Source organism: Populus trichocarpa, chromosome 3 (genome assembly GCF_000002775.5).
Source record: "Populus trichocarpa isolate Nisqually-1 chromosome 3, P.trichocarpa_v4.1, whole genome shotgun sequence".
NCBI classification, from domain to species: domain Eukaryota; kingdom Viridiplantae; phylum Streptophyta; class Magnoliopsida; order Malpighiales; family Salicaceae; genus Populus; species Populus trichocarpa.
In genome coordinates, this window is record NC_037287.2 from 4,751,961 (window position 1) to 4,776,058 (window position 24,098).

General features: G+C 37.4%; 2 protein-coding genes across 2 annotated transcripts; one reads left to right on the forward strand and one right to left on the reverse strand.

Moving 5' to 3' along the window:
* Positions 1-513: 513 nt before the first annotated feature.
* LOC18096797 (cadmium/zinc-transporting ATPase HMA2) lies at positions 514-1,842 on the reverse strand. The gene is made up of 2 exons (XM_006385357.3): positions 1,425-1,842; positions 514-1,333 (listed from the first exon to the last, which is right to left on the reverse strand). Exons 1-2 carry the CDS (start codon positions 1,650-1,652, stop codon positions 713-715), a joined length of 849 nt encoding a protein of 282 aa, XP_006385419.1. The 5' UTR covers positions 1,653-1,842; the 3' UTR covers positions 514-712.
* Positions 1,843-10,123: 8,281 nt separating this feature from the next.
* Positions 10,124-13,888, forward strand: LOC7483519 (receptor like protein 21). Its single transcript, XM_052451023.1, has 6 exons — positions 10,124-10,464; positions 10,568-10,714; positions 10,874-11,014; positions 11,575-11,724; positions 11,807-11,884; positions 11,981-13,888. Exons 2-6 carry the CDS (start codon positions 10,663-10,665, stop codon positions 13,723-13,725), a joined length of 2,166 nt encoding a protein of 721 aa, XP_052306983.1. The 5' UTR covers positions 10,124-10,464; positions 10,568-10,662; the 3' UTR covers positions 13,726-13,888.
* The last annotated feature ends 10,210 nt before the right edge of the window (positions 13,889-24,098 follow it).

Sequence of the window (24,098 nt, forward strand, 5' to 3'; positions counted from 1 at the left end):
TTTACCGATGGAATCACCTACGGAACATTTCCGTCGATATACCCGTCGGTGAGTCCGCCGGTGACTGTGCCACGTCATTGTACGGAGATCCCGATTTGAATCCCTCGGTCATTCCGTCGGTAAAATCGTCTGAAAAAAATCCACGTCATCACACCGTTGCAACTTTTCAAAAAAAACTATATAATCCGTCGGTGATACGGTCGGTATATACCGACTGTATCTCTGACAGAAATTGTTTGTCGGTATATACCGACAGAATTAGAGACGAAATTATTTCCGTCGGTAAAAATTATTGATGAAAAAATTTCGTCGGTAATTCCGTTGGTTTTCGCTGATTTTCTGGTAGTGCCTCTCATGTCAAGCTCTAGGGGCATAACAGACACGTCTATCTTTAGCACTATACAGCTGTTATAACAAACCATGCATAATCTGTTTTCCAGCGTTATATTTCCGTGTATAAATCTGATTGATTCATTCAATTTGACAAATATTATCGTTTCCTAACATCTCAGCTCTTCATAGAGCAACACCCTGAGGTGCAGATTTAATTTTGAGCTCCAATTGGCACCTTCTCAACTTTAGGGATAGAGCAAAACCCTGAGGTGCAGATTTAATTTTGAGCTCCACTTGGCACCTTCTCAACTTTAAGGGATAGAGCAACACCCTGAGGAACAGCTTGAATTTTGAGCTCCACCCTGCACCTTCTCAACTTTCACGTTAGAGCAACCACCAGAGGCACAACTTTCTCAACTCTCTGGCTAGAACAACATTTTTGACTCCCACATTGCACCTTCTCGACTTTTTTGATAGAGCAACAGTCACTGTGATTATTATGCGATGAATTCTTATTACCATGTTTATGTGAACGCAATGCACCTGATGTTTTATTGCATTTTCCAGCAAGATGTTGTGTCCCTCGTAAAAGCAGCATGCTGTTGAAAATCACCAACAAACATGTACTCACATCGGCAAGAACAGCTGCCCGAACAAGTGGGTGACCAGCAAAAGCCAAGGCAAGGATAGCAGACTTTGTGGACATGGACATAATCACATTCTCAGTAACTTTCCTATGAGCTTTGCGAGCAAGCCGGATGGCTGTTTTCGGGACTTTTCTAAAATCATTGGGCATAAGAATCAAATGTCCTGTATCTATTGCAAGTGCCGAGCCTGAAATTCCCATTGAAATGCCAATATCAGCGATAGCTAATGCAGGGGCATCATTCAGGCCATCTCCAGTCATTGCTGTTGGCCCTTCCTTCTTAAGTTCTTTGATAATCGTAGCCTTGCCTTCAGGTAGGAGTTCTGCATGAACTACTTCAAGCGCATGATCTAGCTGCACATGGCATTAATTTTACTTCCATGTCAGTGTGAAGTGAAACGCAAATAGACCAGAAAGTAGATATGATTACGGATAAGAGCTTCACCTGTTCTTGTACATACATAGCAGCCGCTTCACTATCTCCTGTAAGCATAGCAGCTCTAATGCCTAATGACTTCAGTTCCTTGATGGCCTCTGCAACCCCTGTCCTGCAGCTGTCAGAGAGACTGAAAATCCAAGCAAGAGTTGCTCCATAGTACACATATCCAACAGTCTTTCCTGTCTTCTTATCGCCTTCTATTGTCGGCACTATAAGAGCAAAGCACCAAACCATTTAGAACACCTCGAAAGCCCAATTCTACCAGTTTGTTACTAGGAATCACTGCCACGCCAGCCGGCATGAATATCACCGCTGCAAATCTGAACAATGAACTAAAATGAAAACTTTCCCACAAAGTGAAAGGTAGGATTGTCTAGCAAATGGAGCTGACGATTCATTCTAAAAGAATGATGTGAAGGGCTGTCCAAATACTCGTTCTCTGTTGGATTTTAACAAATGAAAATGCAAAAGAGAACGAGTATCGACTTCTTGCTGGAATTTACTGTTTTATTGATTATGCAGGCTTCATGGAAAACATTGAAAAGTAAAGCTTTAAAGGCAAGTAACAGCAACATTATCTCCTGATGTTACGTAACATAATTCAAAGGATAATAATTAAACAAAAGGATTATATCAATCCTAACAGAAATTGACTAATTCAAATAGCTAGTGTTTTATTAAAACTAAAACTCATAACAGCTTCCACATCAGCTGTTTCTTCATCAGCAGCTTCTTTGTCAGCAGCTTCTTCATCAACAGCTTCTGAGACATGAATTCAACACTCCTCTTTGGCTCTGAAGCTGCAGACTCCAAGTCTCTGCCTAAAGAATTCATACTTAGCTTGAGGAAGCGGCTTGGTCAGAATATCAGCATTTTGATTTTCTGTTTTGCAATAGATTAGCTGTATTTCACCTTCTCTTTAAACTTCTCTTAGGAAATAGAGTTTCAGTTTGAAATGTTTCATTTTTCCATGAAACACAGGATTTTTTGCAATTGCAATTGCAGCTTGATTGTCTACAAGTATTTGTGTGCTTTCCTTTTGCTCCATCAGCAGATCAGCCATTAACTTTCTAATCCAAATAGCCTGATTCACAGCAGCAGTAGCAACAACATACTCTGCCTCAGCTGTGGATTGAGCAATGACTTCTTGCTTCTTTGAACTCCACGAAAAAATGACAGAACCAAAACAAAAACAATAACCTAAAGTGCTTCTCATATCATCAACACAGTTGGCCCAATCACTGTCAGAATAACCATGAAGTATGGAGTTTTTGACTTGACAAAACTTCAATCCATAGTCAATTGTTCCCTTAATATATCTGACAATTCTTTTTGCTGCCTGAAAATGAATTTCACTTGCACAATGCATATACCTTGAAAGTATACTTGTAGCATTCATAATGTCGGGTCTTGTTGCAGTAAGATACATCAAGCATCCTATTAAGTTTCTATAGAGTGTTTCATCAATCTTTGCAGCTCCATCTTCTTTGCAAAATTTCTCCGTTTGATTCATTGGTGTTGCTGTTGATCTGCACTCTTCCATGTTGAACTTCTTTAAAATCTCTTTGGCATATTTTTGCTGACATATGAAGATTTCATTATGCTTTTGTTGAACTTCCATGCCGAGAAAGAATGTCATCTTCCCCAAGTCAGTCATTTCAAAGACTTTTTTCATTTCTCTTTTGAACACATCAATCTGCTCCATGTTACTTCCTGTCACAAGTAAGTCATCCACATAAAGAGAAACCACAAGCAATTCATCATTGATTTTTCTGAGATAGAGTGTAAATTCACTTAGACTTTTTGTAAAGCCTAAGTCTAACGAATGAGCATCAATCCTGCTGTACCAAGCCCTTGGTGCTTGCTTTAAACCATAGAGAGCCATTTTCAGCAAATATACTTTCTCCTCTTCTCCTTGAACAACAAAACCTTCAGGCTGCTCCACGAATATTTCCTCCTCCAAATATCCATTTAAAAAAGCAGATTTGAAATCCATTTGATGATAGTCCAGCCATTTTGAGCAGCAAGAGCAAGCAACATTCTTATAGTATCAAGCCTGGCAACCGGAGCAAATGTTTCAGAAAAATCCACCCCAAACATCTAAGCATATCCCTTGACAACAAGTCTTGCTTTGTGTTTATTTATAGAACCGTCAGCATTGAACTTGGTTCTATAAACCCATTTGACTCCTATGGCCTTTTTATGTGCAGGTCTGTTCACAAGCAACCAAGTCTGATTTTTGTAACAGATTCATCATCAACATCAGCATTCTCCTCTTGAAATTCAAGCTTATTTTTCTCCCAGTTCCAGCTTTCTGACTCAAAGAATTGGATGTTTCTGCTAACAATCACTATGTTGTCTTGTGGAAGATAAATCCTGTAGGCTTTGGATACTAAGCTGTAGCCTACAAAGATTTCAGGTTCTGCCTTTTTATCAAGTTTGTCTCTTTTGACCTGTGGAATGTAAGAGAAACAAAGACAACCGAAAGTTTTTAAATTTTGCAACTTTGGTTTATAGCCATACCATGCCTCAAATGGAGTTTTCTGTTGCAGAGCTTTTGTTGGCAATCTGTTCAAAAGAAACACTACTGTATTTGCAGCCTCAACCCATAAATTCTTTGGCAATCCTTTTTCATGTAATAAACATCTTGTCATCTCCATGAGTGTTCTGTTTTTTCTCTCAACAACCCCATTTTGCTGAGGGGTATAAGGTGCTGTCAGCTGATGTTCAATGCCTTCCTTTTCACAGAACTTGTTGAATTGTTCTGAGGTATATTCTGTTCCATTATCTGATCTGACCACCTGCATTTTGTGTGTGCTTTGTTTTTCCACCCAAGCTTTGAACTTCCAGAAGATATCAGCAACTTCAGATTTATACTTCATGAAATAAATCCAGCACATTCTTGTATGATCATCAATGAAAGTAATGTAATACTTACTGCCGTTTAATGATGATATTTTTAGAGGTCCTCCCACATTAGTGTGCACTAGTTGTAGTTTCTGTGTAGCTCTCCAGCTTTTATTGTGTGGAAATGGGAGTCTTGTCCGCTTCCCATACTGACAGGCTACACACAATGGAAGATCTTCTTCTAAATCAAGTAGGCCTTTCACAAGATTGTTGTTTTTCATAAAGAGTATAGCTGTATGATGAAAATGCCCCAATCTTCTATGCCAAAGCATTGTACTGCTATTTTCTTCATGTACTGCTGCTTGTTCTTCTTCTGTAAAATTCAAGGCAAAGCTTTTACTTTGCATCTGAATTTTAAATACTTCCTTGTTTTGTGCATCAGTAATCAAGCAAAACTTGTTTTCAAACAGCACCTTATATCCTTTCTCAAGCAGCTGACCAACACTCAAAAGATTTTGATTAATTTCAGGAACATATAAGACATCAGAAATTAATTTTAAACCCGTGTTGCCTTTGATTGCCACCGTTCGTTTACCTTTTACTGCAAGACATGCCCCATTTCCAATTCTCACTTTGGAAATAACTATTTTGTCGAGCCTTTTGAAAAGCTCTTTATCATAGGTCATGTGGCTGGTACAACCACTGTCTATAAGCCAGCTCTCTGTTGAGTTATTGGCAACAAAACATGATGCTACAAACAATTGTTCTTCTTCAGGTTGTTCAACAACAGTTTTGACTTCTCCTTGCTGCTGCTGTTGTTGTTGAGATTTGCATACCCTTCCAATGTGTCCTAGCTGTCCACATTTGTGACATTTTATATCCGGCCTCCACCAACATCTGCTCTGTGGATGGTTGGATTTTTTGCAGTAAGAACACAATGGAAATGTTGTGTTGCTGCTGCTGTAATTTCTGTTTCTTTGTTGTATGTTGTTCTGTGATTTTGCAAAAAAAGCACCTTCCACAGAACCTGCTTGCCTCATGAGTCTTCTTTGTTCTTGAGCCTGCAGTGCATTCAGTAGCTCTGCCAAAGTGATGCTTGATACATCCTTTGAGTTTTCTATTGATGATATTGTAGCTTCAAATTTTTCAGGGACTGTAACAAGAATTTTTTGAACAATTCTAGAATCAGTAAATTCAGTACCAAGAAGTCTTACTTTGTTTACAATGTCAAGAAGTCTGTCAGAGTAATCCTTGATGGTTTCTGATTCATTCATTCTTTGCATCTCAAATTCTCTGATGAGATTTAAAACTTGCATGCCCTTCACTCGTTCATTCCCTTCATATTCCTTTTTTAGAAAGTTCCATATCTCATTTGTTGTCTTCAGAGTCATGATTCTGGTGAAGATTGAAGACAAGACAGCTGCAAATAGGCTAGCTTTTGCCTTTGATTTCTTTTGCTTACTCCCCTTATGATTTTTCATTTAAGCTATAGTTGGATTGTCAAGCAAAAGAGGAACCTCATATGTGTTTTCAACGGCTTCCCACTGATCATTTGCATCAAGATAAGCTTCCATTCGAACAGCCCAAACTTGATAGTTTGTTCCATCAAATACTGGTGGTGCCATTAAATTATGGAGGCTTCTGAATTCATTTTGTTTTGATTGGTTTTTTAGAAGAATGGTAAGTGTTTAGGGTAAGTGTTTAGGCTCTCTCTGTCTCACAGATCTCTCAAGAAAAAAATCGGCTCTGATACCAATTTGTTGGATTTTAACAAATGAAAATGCAAAAGAGAACGAATATCGACTTCTTGCTGGAATTTACTATTTTATTGATTATGAGGCTTCATGGAAAACATTGAAAAGTAAAGCTTTAAAGGCAAGTAACAACAACATTATCTCCTGCTGTTACGTAACAGAATTCAAAGGATAATAATTAAACAAAAGGATTATATCAATCCTAACAGAAATTGACTAATTCAAATAGCTAGTGTTTTATTAAAACTAAAACTTATAACAGCTTCCACATCAGCTGTTTCTTCATCAGCAGCTTCTTTGTCAGCAGCTTCTTCATCAACAGCTTCTGAGACATGAATTCAACATTCTCGGTACTCTACTTCAGTGAAAGCTTATGAATCTTTGAGTTTTAGACTTGCTGTTCGGAGCTTCTTCCACAAGCTTTGCCATTTTAGCCACCACACAGTCTTCAACTAAAGCAGTAGTTCTAACACTGACATTACCTGAAAGTGATAAATACTCCATTACCACCAAAGCCAAAATGCATTAAAAAACAATTCATAGAGTGTCAGAGAGAAGTATTGACACCATTTAAGTTAATAGTTCCAACCCACACTACGGAATCCGGAATCCACTTCACAGTTACCATCAACAACAACTCCATCAATTGGTATAAACCAGCCTTAACTGCAAGAACAGTGTTTAACTTGACCTCATCAGCATCTACTTCTTCCTTAGTTTCGGCCATGACTGCTTTCTGAGGAGCTATGCTCATCAATGATGACATCACAGAAGAATTGCCACAACTAGGCAATTTAGAAAGCCTAGCATACTCTTTTATGAATTAATGGGATAGAGCTAAGCTAAAAAACATGCATGATCACACCAAACAACTAGCAAGCTTTTAATTCGACAATTGAATTAGGCTTAAATGTAGTCAAGAGATTCTACAAGCCCAATTATATATGGGGTCGGTTTGCATGATTTTTTATATGGGGCATAAAAAAAACAAAAAAATATATATAAAAAAAGAGCTTTCAGGCTGAAAGGAGATGGAGATTGGAAGGATTTAAGACCTCCATATGTCTTAGAGGCCGTGTATGCAGAATATATTCAACAAGTGATGTCCGATTGTTTTGTGTGACGATCATACTTGAGTGCGGAAAAGCAGAGCCAACGTCTTTATGGTTACCACACACACTAGTGTCTCTATTCTATTCATTTAGCATGTAAAGTGGATGGTAAGATTTTTTTTAATTATATTTATTTTTTATTTGTTGTTTTTTATAAATATATTTAACTAATAACACTGTTTTCTTATAAGCTAAAGGTTTTTTATAAGAGCCAAGCTAAATAGAGCTTCTGTGGAAACGCATGTGCATACTGATGATATTTTCTGTTATTCTTCGAAAGTATCTTCGTTCCTTGATAGAATTTTCTTGGAAATGATGAGTTACCACTCCATTTTGACTTTGCTGGCTTACCGAATAAATAAAGACTTCTTCTTGATAGAATTCTCTTGAAAATGATGAGAATATTTTAGAATTTTCTGGGTTGACGCCAGCAGTCAACAACTACCTTCCATTCTCTTGTCATCGTGTTCCATGCCTTTGCAAAGTATTAAAGGCTCCAATGACTCTATAAGGTTTGTTTGGAAATTTAATTCTAATTACTTTTTAAAATATTTTTCGTGTTAAGATGTATTAAATTAATATTTTTTTAATTTTTAAAAATTTATTTTTAAAATCAGTTATTAAAACGATCCAAAACATATAAAAATATATATTTTTTAATTTTTAAAAATTTATTTTTAAAATCAGTTATCAAAACGATCCAAAACATATAAAAATATTTTTTTTAAAAAATGAATTTTAATGGAATGCGGTTTGCACCGCGTTTCCAGACGCCCTTATAACAATAAGATTATTTTTTTATTTTTCCCTGACATGTGTCATTTATCAAAATAATTAATTTAATCACAAAAAAAAAAACAAATAGATCCAACTAGCATGCCATTCCACAATCAAAATTTTTATTTTTTATGATTTAGTGTTATGTTAATCGAGGCAGCATTTAATTATTGAAAATACAAATAGAGGAAGAACAACTGTACGTGCTGAGGATGTAAAAAGCAGTTTCTCATTATGGCTGCGGGAAATTGCCGCTCAAGTTCTAACTTTTGGGCTTTTATCAGTCAAGCATGTTTCATTATTTTAAAAATAAATTTATTTTATGATACAAATTAATCTGCTAAGTGGAAGAACAACCGTGCTGTGTACGTAAAAAAACAGTTTCTTTGTTCCCCGTCATGTTTCATTATATTTCTTTTATGGGGTGCGAGAGGGTTTGTGGGAAATTGCGTGCCTCTAGCTTTATTTATTTATTTATTATTAATGTAGGTATTCGGGTCAGCTTGCGTGTACCTCGATTAATCCCACGAGTTCTGAAATTAATGACTATGTAAGCCTCCAGTGGTCTTGAGGTTTGTGATACTCGAACTGATGACATCTAGGGAGCAAATCTAAATTCTGACCAATTAAACTATACCCCTCATTGTTCCTCTATTTTTTTTAATTTAAAGGGTTATGCTTATCTAGAAACCACTTGTGATGTTGATGTGATTCCTTTATTTTATCTAGAAGCCACTTGCTCAGATTTTGGTAAATTCTTAGTTTGCTCCTTCAGATTTCTTCATCTTGAAATTTTAATTTGTAACAATCGCCTTTTATAATCTTCAATAACAAACGTGTTTTTCCCGCTCTCCAACCCGCTAATTAATTCATATAAGGAGGAAGAGTGGAAGCTTCTCTATTTCTTGAAAGGCTAATATTTCACGAATTTTATTTTTTTGGAATGTCTTCACAGCAAGACAGGTTTGTTCCATAGAAAGTGATTTTCTGTAATCTATTTTTTAAAATTTTCATGTTTCTTTAGTAAAGTTACTAGTTAATGAAAAATATTTTTTGATAAAAGAAAAATTTGGCTTGTTTTTTATGAAAATATTTTTCTTTTTTTTTTACGGAAAAAACATTCTAAAAGTTGTGAAAAATTCAAAAATATTTTGTTATTAGATGATTATTTCAAATTTGATCTTTAAACTTTTAATTACTAATATTTTTTTAATAGAAAAAATTTAAATGTTAAAAATATAATATGGTTAACTTGACAAATCCAAATACAACCTGTAAGATGGTTAAAATTATATAGTTTGATTAAAAAATAAAAAAACTAAGATAATATCTTTTTTAAAAAATATTAAGACTAAAACATATTAAATTGACTCTAATCAATTTAGGTAAACATGTTAAATCTAAGATCTGAACCATGAGACCGAGATAACCCCATAGAAAGCAAATCTAAAAAAAATTATAAGCTCAATTCCTAACCAACCCAATATTGAAGGATAAGATTGAAATAAAAAATCAATAAAAAACATAAAACAAATAACTCAAATTTAAGTAGTATTTTTAAATTTGCTAATTCCAATAGGGACTTATATTAGTTTTTTCCACGGCATGGGTCCGTGAAGTCCTCTATAAAAGCCTGAGCCTCCTCGCTAGCTGTCCTCTATAACAAATATTGATCACCATTTATATTCTGATATTAAGATGGGTGTGTTCCTTCAGATGTTGACGGTACTGTTAGTAATTATGATGGTTTCCTTGCAAGGATGGCTGCCTCTTGGTTGCTTGGATGAAGAGAGAATCGCTCTCTTGCAGCTCAAAGATTCTCTTAACTATCCCAATGGCACCTCCCTTCCCTCCTGGATAAAAGCTGACGCCCACTGTTGTTCTTGGGAACGTATTGAGTGCAGTACAGGTCGAGTCACCGAACTCCATCTTGAGGAAACAAGGAATGAGGAACTGGGAGATTGGTACTTAAATGCCTCCTTATTACTTCCTTTCCAAGAACTCAAGGCTCTCAACTTGAGGGGTAATCGTCTAGCTGGTTGGGTTGAGAAGAAAGGTTTGCTCTCTTAAGTATTACAAAATATTTAGATTAGTTTTGCTCTTAAGAGTAATTACATGCCTCTTGATCAATCAATCATAATTAAATTACTACAATAATATCTTCTTTTTTATTTTTTATATGAGGTCTTAATTTGTTTTTTTTATATATAGGTGGTTATGAGCTGCAAAGATTGAGAAATTTGGATTACCTTAACTTGAGATCAAATAGTTTCGATAACAGTATTTTATCATATGTGGAGGGATTTCCGTCTCTTAAATCATTATATTTAGATTATAATAGATTAGAGGGGTTAATAGATTTGAAAGGTTAGTTTTTTTTTTATATACTATTATTTTTAATTCACTATTAAATTTAATTTTGAAATACACAATTTAATTTATGTGGTGTAGTGAATTAATTAACTATTATTTTATATAAATATCAAGAATCGTTGAGCAGCTTGGAGGTCTTGGGTTTGAGCGGCAATAATATTGACAAATTGGTAGCCTCAAGAGGTAATTAGTATTTAGTAGCATCATGATGATGAGCCCATCCAATTATTAAAGCCCATATCCATACAATATTAATTATTCAGTTTCTTCCCTGACTAACTTGCAGGTCCAAGCAACTTGACTACTCTATACCTGCATGATATCACAACCTATGAAAGTAGCTTCCAGTTACTGCAATCATTAGGAGCATTCCCAAGCCTCATGACACTTTATCTGAACAAAAATGATTTTAGAGGAAGAATATTAGGTGACGGTAAGTTTTATATATATATATATATATATATTTGAGCAGAGTTGCAAAATTTAATTGAAAATTTTGAAAAATATAATATACGGAATACAAAGGTCGTGATGTTTATATATTTGGATTTAGTTGAAAAATTCAATTTGCTACTCCTTTCCTTTTGTGCAGAGTTGCAAAATTTAAGCTCATTGAAAAGTTTGTATATGGACGGTTGTTCTCTAGATGAACACTCCCTTCAAAGCCTTGGAGCATTGCCTTCTCTAAAAAATCTATTATTGCGAGCACTAAGTGGAAGTGTACCTTCTAGAGGTAAATTAATAAATTTGAACTCCATTATTACTTATCATTGACCTTTCTACTTCTCTAAAACACTTGTCTGCAAGCATTATGTGGCCTGCTACGATCAAATGTGTTTGCATAGAATTCCTCTTTTATGTTTTTGCAATCTACTAAACAAGTCTTGGAGAAACAATTAAATCTCAAATTTAACTCAATTTAAATCTTTATTATTTTAAAATTCTACCATCCATTTAATATAAATAATATTTCACTTTAATTTTGCTCCTCTCTTAACACCATTTTAGTGTAATGTAAATATAATGATAACATAAAAAACAATAATTTCTTTAATAAAAAAGCAACTTCATACATAGAGAGTGCTATTTTTAGGAGGAGAATAAATTAACAATGGTTTATTTTTATTTTTTGGGTCACACGTATAAAAAATCCTTCTCTTAAATGGTCAATACAATTTCTACACTTACCTTATGTTTTTAGTTTTTTTTAGCCATGATTAATAAGTAATGAATTATTTCTAATCTTAATTCCTTCCAAGTTAATATAATTTCTTGTTTAATTGATTGTGACAGGCTTTCTTGATCTCAAGAACTTAGAATACTTGGATTTGAATTTAAATACTCTAAATAATAGCATCTTCCAAGCCATTAGAATGATGACCTTTCTTAAAGCTTTGAATTTGCATGGCTGCAAACTAGATGGTCGAATACCTCTAGCCCAAGGTAAGGTTAATAACTCTTACTCTTTCATTTCCTTTATAATTTTAATTGCTTCCATGTTAATATAATTTCTTGATTGTGGCAGGCTTCCTTAATCTCAAGAACTTGGAACATTTAGATTTGAGTTCCAATACTCTCGATAATAGCATCTTCCAAACCATCGGTAAAGTTGATTACTCTCTCTCTCTCTCTCTATAGTTTATATATTTTTCATTAGACTCTTAGAGTTTTAATTTTTCCTACATTATAATGTGATCAGGCCTATGTGACTTAAATCATCTCCAACAACTATATATGTATGACAATGATCTCAGTGGTTTCTTGCCTCCGTGTCTGGCAAATTTGACTTCCCTTCAACAACTAGATCTCTCTTTCAATCACTTGAAGATCCCTATGTCATTGAGCCCATTATACAACCTTTCAAAACTCAAGTATTTTATTGGTTCAGATAATGAAATATACGCAGAAGAAGATGATCATAGTCTGAGCCCAAAGTTCCAGTTAGAGTCCATCTCTTTAAGCAATCGTGGACAAGGTGCAGGAGCATTTCCCAAGTTCCTTTACCATCAGTTCAGCCTGCAATCTTTCGATCTTACAAACATCCAAATAAAGGGAGAGTTTCCAAATTGGTTGATTGAGAACAACACACACCTACATGATCTTTCTTTGGAAAATTGTTCTCTTTTGGGTCCATTCTTGTTACCAAAGAATTCTCATGTGAATTTGTCATTTCTAAGTATATCCATGAATTACTTCCAAGGCCAAATCCCTTTAGAAATTGGAGCTCGTTTGCCAGGGTTAGAAGTTTTATTTATGTCTAGCAATGGTTTCAATGGAAGCATTCCTTTCTCGTTAGGTAACATTAGCTCGTTGAAAGGGTTAGACCTGTCCAACAACAGTTTGCAAGGGCAGATCCCTGGATGGATAGGGAATATGTCTTCTCTTGAATTCTTGAACTTATCAGGGAACAATTTCTCTGGTCGTTTACCACCTAGATTCGACACTTCAAATTTGAGATATGTTTATTTGTCTAGAAATAAGTTGCAAGGACCGATCGCAATGACATTTTATAACTCCTTTGAGATGTTTGCACTAGATCTTTCCCATAATAATTTAACTGGTAGTATTCCCAAATGGATTGACAGACTATCTAACTTGAGATTTCTACTCTTGAGTTATAACAATCTTGAAGGTGAAATCCCAATTCGATTATGCAGGTTGGACCAATTAACCCTGATTGATCTATCTCACAACCACTTTTCTGGTAACATCCTCTCTTGGATGATATCTAGTCATCCTTTCCCACAACAATACGATTCCAATGATTATCTGTCCTCATCACAACAATCCTTTGAGTTTACAACGAAGAATGTGTCCCTTTCTTATAGAGGCAGCATTATCCAGTACTTCACAGGAATTGATTTCTCATGCAACAATTTCATAGGAGAGATTCCTCCTGAAATTGGAAACCTCAGCATGATCAAAGTACTGAACCTTTCGCACAACAGTTTAACGGGACCAATTCCACCAACATTTTCGAACTTAAAAGAAATAGAGAGCTTGGATCTTTCCTACAACAAATTGGATGGAGAAATCCCACCTCAACTTATTGAACTATTTTTTTTAGAGTTTTTCAGTGTGGCACACAATAATCTATCTGGCAAGACTCTTGCGAGAGTTGCACAATTTGCCACGTTTGAAGAGAGCTGCTACAAGGACAACCCTTTTCTTTGTGGAGAACCGCTACTCAAGATTTGCGGTGCGACTATGCCACCGTCACCAACGCCAACTTCAACGAACAATGAAGATGATGGTGGCTTCATCGATATGGAGGTTTTTTATGTGACCTTTGGGGTTGCCTACATCATGGTGCTGCTGGTGATAAGTGCAATTCTTTACATAAATCCATATTGGCGACGAGCTTGGTTTCACTTTATTGAGGTGAGCATCAACAATTGCTATTATTTTCTGGTGGACAATCTTCCCATTTTATCCAAGTTTTAATTTTCATGGCCTTGATGGTACTAAGACTCGGTGCATCGTTGTGTATTCTAGTTTTAAGATTTAAACAAGTTTAAATGAATGCTTAAGCAATGCTGTATTAATTTTCATTCGTGTTTTGTTTTGCATTTTAGCTTTTGTGTGATATAATAATTAAATTTCTTCATTGGTTATTGGTTAATCCGGGCAAGTATTTTCAGTTCAATTCGATTTTGGTTTGGTGCAATTTTATTTAGTGGGAGCTTTTCAAGCCCAATTCCATGAGTTTTACTTTTCATTGTCTTCATACCTTGTATATTACATTATTGCTGGATTTATATGGATGATCAATTCAAATTTACAACACAAATATCCAAAAATATTTAATATCAAGGGGAATACATTACAACACAAATATTATTGTTAAAAACACAAATTTGCATTATCTTCCTGTACTGAATTCATCAAAGAATATGGATTTGTCTTGGTACCTAATATTTCTTGAAGTCACAATTGATCTAAAGGCAAGGTTGTCCTAAAAGAATTTCATCAATTTAGCTTACAGGAGATATTCACATTCCAAGCACCTTACCAATTCTTGCTGAAGTTGCTTAATTTGCTGGAAAACAATTTGTGTTTGAATGACTATTACTCTCAATAATAGCATCTTCCAAACCAGCCTTGCTCAAGCTATTAAGAACATAACTTACCATTCAATATTTTAGCTGGAGTCATCAACTAGAAGATATAATCAACCTCTATGTCGCGGGTGTGCGACGTCGCGGCGATCGTCCACCCTCGTATATAATGGTGGGGGGTATATATCTAGTAAATATGGTGAGACAAGGAGTTCTTTGTCTCTTAGTAGTGAAAAAATGGTGTGGGAGTCGCCACCTAGTATTTTGGTCACTAGGAACCCTAACTGGTCTCAGAGATCAGGCACGGGGACTGGTTGCGTAAAGGGAAGGTATTAGTACCCCAAATACGCCCTACCTAAGGTAAGCTGCATTGTTTATTTGTCTGATAAAATACAAGGCCTCGTTGTGTTTCCTAGTTGTTGGTCCGTCCATGGTTCAAGAAAAGTCCTCCTCAATAAGGAGGTCCTTATCTTATCGGGTAAAACCTAACCGTTCTAATGTCTATGTAAAAAAACATATTTTTAATATCAAGAATACGTTTTATGTACAAATTCGTAATCCCTTATACTAAAAGCCCAAAAGATTTTTTAGAATTTTTTGAAATATTGGCCTAGTTCTCATGGCTTGAATAAACTGGTTATTAAAGCCAAAATGCATGCTAATACATATATTGTTTTGAAATTTTCTTTGTTATATGAAAAAGATGATGTTATAATATTTATATATATATATTGGAGAGACTAGGCCGTATTTTAAAACAAAACATTTTTTAAATATGTATTTTTTGTACGTTTTGACGCAACTCGGGTATTTTAATACTGGGTTTGTATCCTTACGGTATAAAAATACAACCAAATATTAATCCACTTTGATAAAACAAATGCAGAAAAATCAACAATATTTTCAAAGATATTTTTAGAAAATTTTTGAAAGCAAAAGACATTTTTTATTTTGAAAATCTTTGATGTTTTGATGAAAACCGGGTATTTTAATACCGGATTTTGTATCTTTACAGTATAAAAATACCAACCGATATTAATCAAAATACAGTAATAAAATTACAACAAAATCACATATATTTTTTTATAATTTTTGCAGAATTTTTATAATTTTTTCATGTATATATATATATATATATATATATATAATACAAAATATAATATATATAATATATAATATTAAATGGGCTGGGCTGGTCCGGCCCAACCGACTGGGCCGGACTCAGCCCAAAAAGTGTTGGGCCGATTTCGGCCCAAAAATGGATTGGGCCCACAAACTGGTATTCTCCTCTGGGCCAGACCCGGCCCAGAAGGCAAGACTGGGCCAGGACCCGCCTGGCCCGGAACAAAATGGGCGGGGGGAATTAATTTCCCCCCACCCCTGCATGCAGAACGCTATTCGTTCTGCATGCAGAGAAGGAAAAACAAAACACCAGAATAGGGGGGGAAGAAGAGTTACCTGGCGCGGGGTGGCGGTGGCTTCCTGCGTTTCTGGCGGTGCTGTGGCGGAGGCTGGTGGCGGCGACTTGCTCACGGGCAGCGACTCCAGGCGGCGCTGCGGCTGTTTCTGACGGTTTGGTTCGTTCTCTCCGTTCCTCCCTTTCTCTTCGTTTTCTCGGTTTGCTTTTTTTTTTTTCTGTTGTTTTCGGGTTGGTCCTTCCTCTCTTCCCGTTCCTCTTCTCTGTTTTTTTTCTCTCTTCCTTCTCTCTCCTTCGTTCTATCTCTTCCCCTCTCTCTCCTCTGTTTTTTCGTTTTCTCCTTCTCCCCGTCTGTTTTTACCTTCTCCTCAGCGTTCTTGGGGTTCTATTTATAGAGCCCAGGGCGTGGCTTTGTACTGCTCTCATGGGGAGCAGCCGGCTGGTCGGCCATTGGGCGCGACTGCCAAGGCTCGGCCCCCCTCCCCGGTTTTCTGGCAAGTGCGCGGTGGGTGGTCGGCCATTGTGTCCGGTCGGTGGGCTCCAGGCGAGAGAGAGGGGCCGACCAAAAATTCAAACAAAAGCTTCCCTTTTTCCTTCTTCCCCGCTGCATGTTCGGGGGGGAAGAAGAAAGATGAACAGTGTCGTTCAAAACGACACCGTTATGCTCTTTCTCCTTTTTTTTTTTAATATATATGAAACGACGTCGTTTTGGAGAAAACGCGCCGTTTCATTTAAATATGGCGCCAGAATTCGCCAATGTTCACATCAGCCCTCAATCATCTTTTTTGTCTTCAATTGCACCCCTGCCAATTTCGGTCTCCGCCCCTCTTGTTGGTCGCGTTTTTCACTTTAGCCCTTGGCCTCTGATTTATGCAATTTAGCCCTTAATTGATCAAAAAAACTTCCAATTTCTTCAATTAGGCCCCTGAATCAATTAATTCCAGCCCCTCCATTTACGCGCCTCTTCCAATTTGGTCCCTGGTTTCGGATTTTCTCAATTAAGTCCCCAATTGGCCCTTAAACTTCAATATTTATGCAATTAGGCCCCTGATTTGACCTAATAAATTCCTAAAAAATATCCGAAACCAGAACTTAAATTTCTTCTAATTAAAGCCCAAATTGACTTAAAAATCAATTTTTTCTTACAATCAAATCTCCTATAAATTCATTTAAAAATCCAATTAAGTCCATAAACATCCAAATTTGGGCTTTTCTCCTCAAATTTCAAATTTTCCTTCTCAACAGGGCTCTCCTCCTTCAAGAATATACTGTCAAAAATCCAATATTTGTATTTTTAACCTCCTTGACCGATTTTTCTGACCATTTGCTGAGCGCTTCTGCCTCCTGTTATTTTTCTAACCTCCTTTGGCTATTTATTTTATTTCAATTATTTGGGGACCCAAAAATGGGTTACAACAGATGCCCCCTCTTTATAAAGCTTACGGAGCAGAGGTTCTGCGCAGTAAGTTTTATAAAGATAAACCAAAACTGAGCTCCCGAAACTGATCTAGTCGGAGCTCGATTGCTCTGAAACTTTGTCCTTACAGCAATCCTCCTTAACCCAAAAACTATGATCAAAATTTAGTCATCTCGAGATCCCTTCTGGTGATCTCCTTTAACCCCAAAAACTTGGAATCTCATCTGGCGATTCCTTTACCCATAACCAAATACAAAAACACGTATGTGGTCTCATTATGACGGGTGACCTGCCCGAATGGGAAAAGGAAAGAGTGGTCTCATTATTATGGGTGACCTACCCAGGGGGAAGAATGACCTCATTATTATGGGTGACCTACCCAGGTAAAAAAAGATGAAGAATGGTCTCATTGTATGGGTGACCTACCCAGGAAAAATGATGGTCTCATTGTATGGGTGACCTACCCAAGAAAAATGATGGTCTCATTGTATGGGTGATGGTCTCATTGTATGGGTGACTAACCCAAGAAAAATGATGGTCTCATTGTATGGGTGACTAACCCAAGAAAAATGATGGTCTCATTGTATGGGTGACGGACCCAAGAAAAATGATGGTCTCATTGTATGGGTGACCTACCCAAGAAAAATAATGGTCTCATTGTATGGGTGACCTACCCAAGGGGAATAATTCTTAGTAAACTCCATGCTTTTCTAAGAAATAGTTTCAATACGAGGTCCCTTCTAGCGACCTTCCTTGATGAATGTCGAAGTACGAGATCCTTTCTGGTGATCTCAAATAACTTAGAATCCCATCGGGCAATTCCTTTTACCAAAGCTAAAACATGAAGTTCCTTCTGGCGACCTTCATCGAAATACAAGATCCCTTCTGGCGATCTCCTTTATCCAAACAACTTGGAATCCCATCTGGCGATTCCTTTTATACAAAAGCTGAAATTTAAGGTCCCTTCTAGCGACCTCCATCGAAATACGAGATCCCTTCTGGCGATCTCAACAATTTGGAATCCCATTTGGCGATTCCTTTTTACCGAATGCTATCGATGTCGTTCTTCCTGCTGTCATGGTTTGAAAACCATTATCTTCTCTTCTTGTTGTTCTAGAATCAACTCAATGATTCCTTCTTCGTCCATAATCTTGTTGGAATGCGCTAAGATCTCCTTCTGTAACGATCCAAAAAAACATACATGCAATGATTTATGATTAGATGCAATGCATGCATTCGTACCTGGTTTTGAAACATAGGCCCCATCCTCTTCTTCTAGTTCATGAGACTCCCTCTTAACATGAACTTTACTTTTGAAGTCGTATGCTGAATTCATCTCTCGTGTTGCCTATCATATTCTTGGAGAAGAAGTCTTTGACTTTCTTCAAGTAGTCCTTTTCTCAAAATGTATGACTTGTATTTGCCTCTTTGTCATGCTTTTGTCAAATGCTTTAGCTTGGTTTTCAAATCTATGGGCTTCCAACCAATTTTAAACACGTAAAACTTTTCAAAAAACAACTCGTTTTGCCCCCAGTGTAGGGGTGTGATCCTAGTCTGGGCTTTTATAGAGAAAAAATTCATTCAGCCAATGATAAACTTTTTTAGTGCGTGAAGGGATAATGATGATTTTTTTTTTCAAAATGCACATTGTTATGGTTGATAAAGACAATTACAGATGATTATAAAGTGACCACTTAATCATTTATCCATTCATTACGCTATCAGAGGTAGGGATGTACTTTAGGGTTAGCTTTTCTTAAATTTCATATTAAACCATTTTATGATATAACCACTCAAACTTGTTCAAAAAGTGCATAATCTCATCATTTATTAAAAAAAGGTAGGCTCAAAGACAAACATAAAATCTGGCTGAAAACATGAGCCCTGATTGCCCAATAGAGAAAATAAAAGCAATGACAAAAGCAAATGACAAAAACATGCTAAGGCAAATAAAGTTGTTTTACATTTTGAAAACTACGAGAAGTTCTTGGGTCAACCCGTTCTGGAAAGTCAACCGAGGCAATGCTTCATCTTCCTTCCCCACTTGCGTTTCCTTGTCTTCTCCTTCAATCTCGCCTTCTTCATTATTGACGATTCTTGACCAAGGTTTTCCAACCCTTTATCCCCTATTACTTTTGTCATGACCAGGCAATGGATTTGAATTGATATTGGGTGTGTCTTCAAACGACACCCATCCTATCTTGATGAGCTTCAACAACATGTTCTTGAAAGCGTAGCACGTTTCAAGACAATGTCCGGGAATACCAGCATGGTACTCGCAAGTCAACTCGGGCTTATACCAGATGGGGAATGGTGGTTGTAGTGGTAATGTAGGGATATGAGCTATTTGTCCAATGCTCAGTAGTTTGGCATACATTTCCTTCAAAGGCATGGGTAATGGCGGTAGTTGTTCTGAGATGTACCTTGTATTTGGTCTTTGGTAGTTGTTTTGGTTGTTTGACTGGTTATTTGCTCGATTAGAGGAAAATGGTTTGTTAAAGTTTATGTGGGCAACATGAGAGGTAGGTATTTGTGGGTTGAGTGAATCCACTATATTGCCCTTGGACCCACCTTCAAAGTCGTAAATGTGACCTTCCATTTTTCTTCCAATAAAACCCTTCGCCTCCAATGGCTCAACTATACGTCCAGCTTTAATCCCTTGCTCTATTCTTTCAGCTATGCGTACCGCATCGTAGAAATGCTGAGATGAGCTACCCATTAGGTGCTCATAATATGGTGCTTTAAAGGTATTGGCAAACAAGGTCACCATCTCCGTTTCTATCAAAGGGGGTTGGACATGCATTGCCTCATCCCTCCACCTTTGCGCATAGGCCCTTACCGACTCTTGGCTCCTTTTCTCCATTGACATTAGACTTGTTCGATCAGGAGCGATTTCCATGTTAAACTTGTACTGCTTAAGGAAAGCCTCCACCAAGTCTCTCCAGCTCCTGATCCTGACACTGTCTAACCTCATGTACCAGCTCAAAGCGGATCCTGTTAGGCTATCTTGAAAGAAATAGATTAGCAATTTATCGTTATGGATTACTTCCGCTATTTTGTTGCAGTAGGATCGAAGGTGAGTGTTTGGGCATTCCAAACCGGTATACTTAATGAATTCTGGTATCCGGAAATCTTTTGGCACCACAATGTTTGGTACCAAACATACTTCGGATGCTCGTATAGGGTCAAACCAGTCATTACCCTCAACTGCCCTTAATCTTTCTTCCAAAGCAAACAGCTTGTCTTGGTCCATCAAACTGGGAGACCTATTATCCGGGATTCCCTCCGCTGTTAAGTCCACAGTGATTGGAGCGTGAGTTGGCTGGATAGGGGTGATAGGCACAAAATGTTGTTCATTGGCCGAGTTTGCCCCCTGGTTTTGAGATGCTTGAGGGATGTGAGCTACTGGCGCTCCTTCAGGTTGTGCTGATGTTCCCTCCCCATTCTTAGCTCTTAAAAGCTGCTCGAGTAAGTCGGTTAGCCGAGAAACTTCATTTTTTACGGACTCCAACTCGGTCTGATAATGTGACTCTAAGTGAGCTCTTTCTTCGTTCTCCATTCTTGATCTAGACCGGGTGTGGTGGACTTTGGATGTGGGACCTATGTTTCACGATCTGGTATGCGTGGAAAAATGTAAATGAATGTATGATAAAGAACAAAGCATGATGCATATATAATGTGAGCTGAAAAGACCTGAAAACCAAATGCCTTATGGTTAGGTTTTGTCTTATGCAAAAATATATTTTATGGAGCATACACCCTATAGCCGGTTCTAATTCTTTTGTGCTTGACGAGGGTAGGTTGGCTATTCAGTCTCTAAAAAGGGTCTCTTGCTGTCCTAGTGATTGCCCTCGTGGAGGCAATATGGGGGCTTGTAGGCAATGAGATGGCACATGTACCAACTATTATCAGTCTAAGCACTCAACGAAGAGTTGGGGTTTACACAAACTTAAACCTTGACTAACAGTCGTAAGGTAAGCTGCTAGTCCCCCACTTAACTTAAAGTTTATGTGTGCTTCTCAATAATCAAAGTATGTGATGCATGAGACAGTTCTATATAATGCATGAACAAAAATGTGTGAAGAATTAAAGCGTATAAGCAGACGACAAAAGGAAAGGCATTTTAACAATAAACACACGAAAACACCAATAGATCAGACAAAAACAAAGCTAAGTCCACAAGGTCCCCAGTGGAGTCGCCATTCTGTCGCGGGTGTGCGACGTCGCGGCGATCGTCCACCCTCGTATATAATGGTGGGGGGTATATATCTAGTAAATATGGTGAGACAAGGAGTTCTTTGTCTCTTAGTAGTGAAAAAATGGTGTGGGAGTCGCCACCTAGTATTTTGGTCACTAGGAACCCTAACTGGTCTCAGAGATCAGGCACGGGGACTGGTTGCGTAAAGGGAAGGTATTAGCACCCCAAATACGCCCTACCTAAGGTAAGCTGCATTGTTTATTTGTCTGATAAAATACAAGGCCTCGTTGTGTTTCCTAGTTGTTGGTCCGTCCATGGTTCAAGAAAAGTCCTCCTCAATAAGGAGGTCCTTATCTTATCGGGTAAAACCTAACCGTTCTAATGTCTATGTAAAAAAACATATTTTTAATATCAAGAATACGTTTTATGTACAAATTCGTAATCCCTTATACTAAAAGCCCAAAAGATTTTTTAGAATTTTTTGAAATATTGGCCTAGTTCTCATGGCTTGAATAAACTGGTTATTAAAGCCAAAATGCATGCTAATACATATATTGTTTTGAAATTTTCTTTGTTATATGAAAAAGATGATGTTATAATATTTATATATATATATTGGAGAGACTAGGCCGTATTTTAAAACAAAACATTTTTTAAATATGTATTTTTTGTACGTTTTGACGCAACTCGGGTATTTTAATACTGGGTTTGTATCCTTACGGTATAAAAATACAACCAAATATTAATCCACTTTGATAAAACAAATGCAGAAAAATCAACAATATTTTCAAAGATATTTTTAGAAAATTTTTGAAAGCAAAAGACATTTTTTATTTTGAAAATCTTTGATGTTTTGATGAAAACCGGGTATTTTAATACCGGATTTTGTATCTTTACAGTAAAAAAATACCAACCGATATTAATCAAAATACAGTAATAAAATTACAACAAAATCACATATATTTTTTTATAATTTTTGCAGAATTTTTATAATTTTTTCATGTATATATATATATATATATATATAAATAATACAAAATATAATATATATAATATATAATATTAAATGGGCTGGGCTGGTCCGGCCCAACCGACTGGGCCGGACTCAGCCCAAAAAGTGTTGGGCCGATTTCGGCCCAAAAATGGATTGGGCCCACAAACTGGTATTCTCCTCTGGGCCAGACCCGGCCCAGAAGGCAGGACTGGGCCAGGACCCGCCTGGCCCGGAACAAAATGGGCGGGGGGAATTAATTTCCCCCCACCCCTGCATGCAGAACGCTATTCGTTCTGCATGCAGAGAAGGAAAAAAAAAACACCAGAATAGGGGGGGAAGAAGAGTTACCTGGCGCGGGGTGGCGGTGGCTTCCTGCGTTTCTGGCGGTGCTGGGGCGGAGGCTGGTGGCGGCGACTTGCTCATGGGCAGCGACTCCAGGCGGCGCTGCGGCTGTTTCTGACGGTTTGGTTCGTTCTCTCCGTTCCTCCCTTTCTCTTCGTTTTCTCGGTTTGCTTTTTTTTTTCTGTTGTTTTCGGGTTGGTCCTTCCTCTCTTCCCGTTCCTCTTCTCTGTTTTTTTTCTCTCTTCCTTCTCTCTCCTTCGTTCTATCTCTTCCCCTCTCTCTCCTCTGTTTTTTCGTTTTCTCCTTCTCCCCGTCTGTTTTTACCTTCTCCTCAGCGTTCTTGGGGTTCTATTTATAGAGCCCAGGGCGTGGCTTTGTACTGCTCTCATGGGGAGCAGCCGGCTGGTCGGCCATTGGGCGCGACTGCCAAGGCTCGGCCCCCCTCCCCGGTTTTCTGGCAAGTGCGCGGTGGGTGGTCGGCCATTGTGTCCGGTCGGTGGGCTCCAGGCGAGAGAGAGGGGCCGACCAAAAATTCAAACAAAAGCTTCCCTTTTTCCTTCTTCCCCGCTGCATGTTCGGGGGGGAAGAAGAAAGATGAACGGTGTCGTTCAAAACGACACCGTTATGCTCTTTCTCCTTTTTTTTTTTTAATATATATGAAACGGCGTCGTTTTGGAGAAAACGCGCCGTTTCATTTAAATATGGCGCCAGAATTCGCCAATGTTCACATCAGCCCTCAATCATCTTTTTTGTCTTCAATTGCACCCCTGCCAATTTCGGTCTCCGCCCCTCTTGTTGGCCGCGTTTTTCACTTTAGCCCTTGGCCTCTGATTTATGCAATTGAGCCCTTAATTGATCAAAAAAACTTCCAATTTCTTCAATTAGGCCCCTGAATCAATTAATTCCAGCCCCTCCATTTACGCGCCTCTTCCAATTTGGTCCCTGGTTTCGGATTTTCTTAATTAAGTCCCCAATTGGCCCTTAAACTTCAATATTTACGCAATTAGGCCCCTGATTTGACCTAATAAATTCCTAAAAAATATATTTTGGCCCCAGAACTTAAATTTCTTCTAATTAAAGCCCAAATTGACTTAAAAATCAATTTTTTCTTACAATCAAATCTCCTATAAATTCATTTAAAAATCCAATTAAGTCCATAAACATCCAAATTTGGGCTTTTCTCCTCAAATTTCAAATTTTCCTTCTCAACAGGGCTCTCCTCCTTCAAGAATATACTGTCAAAAATCCAATCTTTGTATTTTTAACCTCCTTGACCGATTTTTCTGACCATTTGCTGAGCGCTTCTGCCTCCTGTTATTTTTCTAACCTCCTTTGGCTATTTATTTTATTTCAATTATTTGGGGACCCAAAAATGGGTTACAACACTCTAT